This window comes from Vigna unguiculata, chromosome 6 (genome assembly GCF_004118075.2).
Source record: "Vigna unguiculata cultivar IT97K-499-35 chromosome 6, ASM411807v1, whole genome shotgun sequence".
Classification (NCBI taxonomy): Eukaryota; Viridiplantae; Streptophyta; class Magnoliopsida; order Fabales; family Fabaceae; genus Vigna; species Vigna unguiculata.
In genome coordinates this window covers 18,113,336-18,119,304 of record NC_040284.1, presented here as the reverse complement: position 1 = coordinate 18,119,304, position 5,969 = coordinate 18,113,336, and the positions used below count along the sequence as shown (strand labels likewise).

The 5,969-nt window shown below is 33.6% G+C and overlaps 1 protein-coding gene across 1 annotated transcript; it reads right to left on the bottom strand.

Moving 5' to 3' along the window:
• Window positions 1-1,373: 1,373 nt before the first annotated feature.
• On the bottom strand, window positions 1,374-5,768 carry LOC114186601 (65-kDa microtubule-associated protein 1-like). Its single transcript, XM_028074553.1, has 10 exons — window positions 5,566-5,768; window positions 4,551-4,644; window positions 4,269-4,472; window positions 3,896-4,156; window positions 3,563-3,778; window positions 3,133-3,288; window positions 2,741-3,052; window positions 2,526-2,613; window positions 2,006-2,154; window positions 1,374-1,901 (listed from the first exon to the last, which is right to left on the bottom strand). Exons 2-10 carry the CDS (start codon window positions 4,620-4,622, stop codon window positions 1,611-1,613), a joined length of 1,749 nt encoding a protein of 582 aa, XP_027930354.1. The 5' UTR covers window positions 4,623-4,644; window positions 5,566-5,768; the 3' UTR covers window positions 1,374-1,610.
• Window positions 5,769-5,969: the final 201 nt, after the last annotated feature.

Sequence of the window (5,969 nt, the reverse complement as noted above, 5' to 3'; positions counted from 1 at the left end):
ATACATAAAATTAAAAAATAATTTAAATTAATATTTTATTTTATTTTTAAAATTTATATTAAGAACTAAGAAAACATAAAAAATAAAATAAAATAAATACATTTAACATTTTGAAAACATAAACTTTAAAACATATTAATATTTTTTAATTTGACGTTTAAGTATTTTGAATTTGATTTATTTCCTTTGTATTTTTAATATATATTTAAAAAATAAAATTTAACATATATATATATATATATATATATATAAATGTAACTTTTTTATATAATATATTAAAAAAATTAAATTCAAAAAAAGTTAAACTTTAAAGTTAAAAAATATGAAGGAATATTTATTTATCTATATCTATATCTATATTTATATGTATAAATTTTTTTATATATTATATTAAAATAATTAAATTCAAAAAAAGTTAAACTTTAAATTTAAAAAATATGAACGAATATATATATATATATATATATATATATATATATATCGGATAATATATTTCGACATCCGTAAGTAATCTTTACCGAAAGTTGAGATACAGAATTAATTTTTTGGAGTGTAATTTATGTGATTGTGCTTAAATGATAAAGGGTATTTTTGAAATTTGAAAAACAATTTAGAGGTGCAAAATAAATTATAGAGATGCAGGAAGATAACCCGAATTTATTTTTGTACCTCCATATTTTCTTCTTATACGAGGTGCAATTTACGTGACTTTGCTTAAATGGTGAAGGAGTATTTTTGAGATTTAAAAAAAATACAAAGGTACAGAAGAAATTTTGAAAATGCAGAAGAAAACCCCGTATTTCTTTTTGTACCTCCATAATTTCTGCTTACGCTCAAATTCCAACTTTAACATTTTTTCATTTTTAATTCTAAAATACACAGTTCAGAATGCTTCCAAATATTCAATTTAGAATTTTTTTTTTATATATCAAACCGTACAATTTAAAATGTAAAACAAAAAAAATACATTTCAAATTGTACAAACTAAAATACAAAATAAAGTACATTTTGAATTATACAATACAAGATGAAGGAGAAGAACCATAAAGGGTGGGAAGGAAGAAGAAAGAGATGAGTAAGACTTTGGTAGAGGTGAAGGAAGGAGCTTCATTGAAGGTGGAGGAAGAAGATGGGAAAGGCACCTATGCATAAAGAAAGAGAGAACACCCCTAACATATTTCCAAAAAGTCATACAATAATAATCATAAGTTTCATAATTAGAAAATATAAATTTGTAAGTTTTCTAATTCCAATTCAAGATTCAAAGTGAGAACATTTGTATGAAATTTAGAATTATTATTCCATCCCACTCTAAATAAGCATAGAGCAATGTGAATAAGCAGAATATGTAAAATGCATGTCATAACAGTTGGTTCACTCAATCAATCATATGAAACTCTCTCAGTTACTAATTTTTTGAGAAGAAAAGGAGAAAGCAACATGTATTCAGAAAACCTCTAAATGGCAGATGTAAGATACACATCTCAAAAAGAGTTCCTCTCCTATTACTTGTCAATTATGCAGTACATTTTCTAACAGATTAAAGCAGCAGCAGTAGTAGTATGACAATGATACAAAAATGACATTATGGGACTAAAATACATATTTCACTAGGGTGATGTTGGGACTGGTTCAGCACCAGAAACATGAGAAGCAGCATCTTCTTTTGATATTGATACATAGTTAAGGGGAGCAACTGGTCTAGTATTATCCCTTTTTCCATCTTTTGTTATGGACCTGCTTCCATTTTGATGAACATTAAGAGATAACCGTCTATTTGGAGTACCGTTTGGTCGAGGGCCAACTACCTTCTTGTTGCCAAGTGGCCTTGCAGGACTAGGTCTTAAACCAAACACAGATTCCTGATCTGTGCTTTGCTGTTCATAGTACTTTTTCTGGTCCTACAAAACATCATAAGAACTTTTTTCAGTTCATGAGTAATCAGCAGAAATACGAATGAACAGAGATAATCGGTTATTGTAATCATAACATCATTGAAACTTGCCCTCATCCTTCGTTTTTCCTCTTGTCGTTCATGCCTCAGCATGGCATATTCATCCAGCATAGCAAGAAGAGGAACACCATCATATGTGAATGACATGTTGTGTACTTCTTCCCAAGTGCGAGTTTTAGCAACCAATGTATCAACCAAAGCTGCATTTTCCAACCCCAAGAACAAAAAACATGATCAATTATTGTGTTCATGCATGCCAGAAAACTATGATAGTACACCACTATCTGAATGGATTTGTCAATGCATTGCATCTACTTGGTTGGCTTAAATCTAATTCTGACAATTCTGACTTGAAGAAAATAACAATAGCTTCGGGTGATTATGTTAAAGAAGTGAATTTTAAGTCTAATTTAACCCTATAAAATCAGCTTATAAGATGAGGTCCCACTTATATATATTTTAAATTGACTTTATCTTTAGTCAACGTGAGACTTCCAAAACACCCTCCTTACATCGAGGTATATACATCTCAAACGTGAAACTTGATAGTTTATTTTCATTCAACACATACCTGGAATTTTGCCGACCAGTATTCGAGCTTTCTCAGCACGTTTGAGGTTTATGTGTGCACCTCTACTTGCATTGTACCTGTTTTCATCCTGTTTTACAATGTAACGTCAAGGAAAATTAACAATCCAGGTTAAAAGGGTATATTTCTCTATTTCAACGTTCCCACAAAAGATGCAAACTTGCGATCATAGAATGAAGATGGTTGATTATAAGTACCCTATTATAGTCTTCAAGCCAGCTCTCTTCTTCACATGCAGACATCCATTTCTCAACCTTGTCCAATATTTCTTTTCTGCTTAAAGCTTCTTCTTTTGCTGCAGCTATCTGTTTATCCATGTCAGTCAGTAATTCAGATGGTTCAATGTTTCCAGAGTCAATCAATGACAAAATATTCCCTCGAGCAGCTTCAGGGTTTATTTCTACATGAGCACGGGCATATATCTCTTCAAGCTCGTCTTGCTTCTTGAAAGCAATTTCTTTCATCTTGCTGGCTTTCAGCTGATCAAGCCTTTCAACTTCCACTTCAGCCTTCACCATACAGAACAAGAGAAAATCAGTTAGCATCATTTTGGAACATGAGTTTGTAAGCATCAGAAAATCATTTTTACCTGCTCAATCAAATCCAGAGCAAGAGCACCGGGAACAGTGACTTCATCTACAGAAGCTGAGATATTACAAGTAACATGGTCAAATAGTCTCCTTTCCTCTGTAGGGGTATCCATTAGATTCCACAGATCAATCAACTGAGAAGCTAATTCTTGAAGCTGCAAAGGACGAATTGGTTAAAGTCAAATGTATGTACACACACACATAGAAGATCAGAAGTCAAGAAAAATGAAATACACCATGTTTCAAGATGATATCATCATTGCTGAGGAGCCAAAGTGAGAATTTATGGTAATGCCATGCAAACATGAATAAAAACACTGGTTTGCTATAACTATTAACCTTCGAAGCAGATATTCACTGTAGCCATAGTTCTAAATGCATGAATGAAGGAAACAAAACAACTGAATAACATAATTCTAAATGCATTACCTTGTGTAGCCGCTGCTTTTTATCTTCTTTCAGGGCAGAGACTGTCTTAGCCAGTTTAGCTAGTGTGCCATTGCTTATGCTTTTGGAATGAACACCAACAGCATCATTTAAGCTTGGATGAACTTCAGTCACAATACTAAAGAAGTCCATGCCAAGGACAGCACATAGATCATGCACTGTACTCACATATTCAAGAACCTTGTGCAGCCTCTCGCTCTGCAAGGCAATACAAAGTAAAAAAAACAAAAATCCTCAATGAATCGTTTAGCAAATCAAACAAAAGTTTCAACCTTTTACCAACCGATAGATTATGTGATGATATAGCAAAGTTACCTTTTCCCTTTGAAGTTCTTGGTGTTGAGATTGATATTCATCCAACTTCTTCAAGGAAAGGTCAGACTCATCAACAGTAAATGATCCTGATCCAGTCTGATCAGGGTTAAAGTCCCCAGTTATCTCACCACATATTTGTTCGATCTGTAACTGTACATCTGAAAACTCCTTTACTCTTTCCTCTTTTTGTTGCCAAAGCTGTTCAAGTGTTGGTGCTATGGCTGCAAGTTGTTCCTTAATAGTACCTGAAGTCTTGTCAGGCTGCAAAGAAACCAAAAAATTGCACAGGAAACTAGATTAGCAGTTCAGTACTTAAATGCATCACTAAGTTATATCAGTAGTTATTGTTTGTTGCATATAATTAGTCACTAACCATTCCAGTGAAACTGTTTTCACCAAGAGCCAATAAAAGACTAGACAGTTCAAGTTTAGCATCAGACAAGGATTGAAGTAACCGTGCCCTTGACTTGGCAGCCATCTCAACCTTTCTTTTGTATACATCCAAGCACTCTTCCTCTATCTGAAGGAGCATCTTGTCTCGCTCCTCATCACTCTCACCGACCTCATCCCATATTTCCTGCAGTAAATCAAGATAACCTCACTGTCTTGTAGACCATGCACGCCTGCAGTAAGATATATGAAAAGCATAAGTTACCTGAAGCTTATGTAACAATGAACCGCAGGTGATTTCATCAAGAAGAGGATTTTGACCATCAGTAGCCGCCATTGAAGTTCACGCACAACCTAGCCTGCACAAAAGGGGAAAATAATCATACAAAATTCCTATCTTCTTCCCAAATACAGAGAAAAACATATCTATCTAGACACAAGAAACAAGCCAGTACCCATTGATTCATCCAATTCCACAGACACAAAAAGCAGAAAATGGAAAACTCACAATTATGAGTACAGAGAAGATTCTCATGAAAGAATGAAACACCAGAAATGTCCTGATGCTATGTTTAGACAAATTCTCCATAAAAACTTACAAGAAAAGAAGCACAAATCCTCATGCTAAGTTGTTTGCTATAGAAAAAATAATTGTCGAGTTGAATGAATTGTATCTGCTTAGAAACTCTCTGACCATCAAATCTTGAATCCACTCAGCACAAAAGCATAATCTTATACCTACTAAACTAAACATACCTAACAGGATCACAACAATTGAACAAAATGAGTTTATCTTTAACCGAATGCACCCGCGAAAAAAAAAGCCACCGCTCCTCTATGAACTGTAAACGTAAAAAACCCAGAAACTACCAAGAAAAAACAAACACACCCTCTTCTAAATCTACAAAATTTTCACGCATTTCAGAAGCATTCTCCAACAATTAAAAACAAAACACAGAAACCACTTCCTCCGAATGAAAATTGAACAAGAGCCAGAAGGATCACAATCAACACAGTGGCAACCTCAATGACATCACCAGAAGAAAGGAAAACCATCACAGTCAATGTCAACCCCAACAAGAAAAAAATAAAAATTTTGAACCAAATATTGAGAAGCACAATGCAGAATCCAGAAGCAGCAATCTTACACCTTGCATTGACAAAGTAAGAGTAGGAAGAAAAAGGATCTTCTGGGGGTAGAAGATCAGGACAAGAAGAAGTGAACAAGAAGCACACTGTTGGTAATTAAAGAAGCACATAAGAGAAAAAAAAATGCTTACCCAATTGTCTTTTCTGGCTTAAGAGAGTATTGGATTTGTGTGGCTTCAGATCCAAGCATTACTCAAAAGCATACACAGCACTGTGAGTGTGTGAGTGAGAAAGAGACAGACAAAGTGGTTGTGTGAGTTCAGTGAGAAGAGAAAGAAAGAATCTGTGTATGCAATCTTTGTGTGCAAGGACATAGGACCAAGACTACACAGCATCACTGTTTTTTTCTTGTTCCAAATCTCAATTACCTTACTGCCCCTGTTTTGGCGGGTATTTTACCGATGTGACACTGTGTGTTGCATATTTGAATAGTTGAATGAAAAAAATAAAGTACTTGGATAAGTTTTTAATATCCCATTATCTTATTTTTAGAATCTAATGATTTTTTTTAAACTAAATATTTTGTTTTACATAT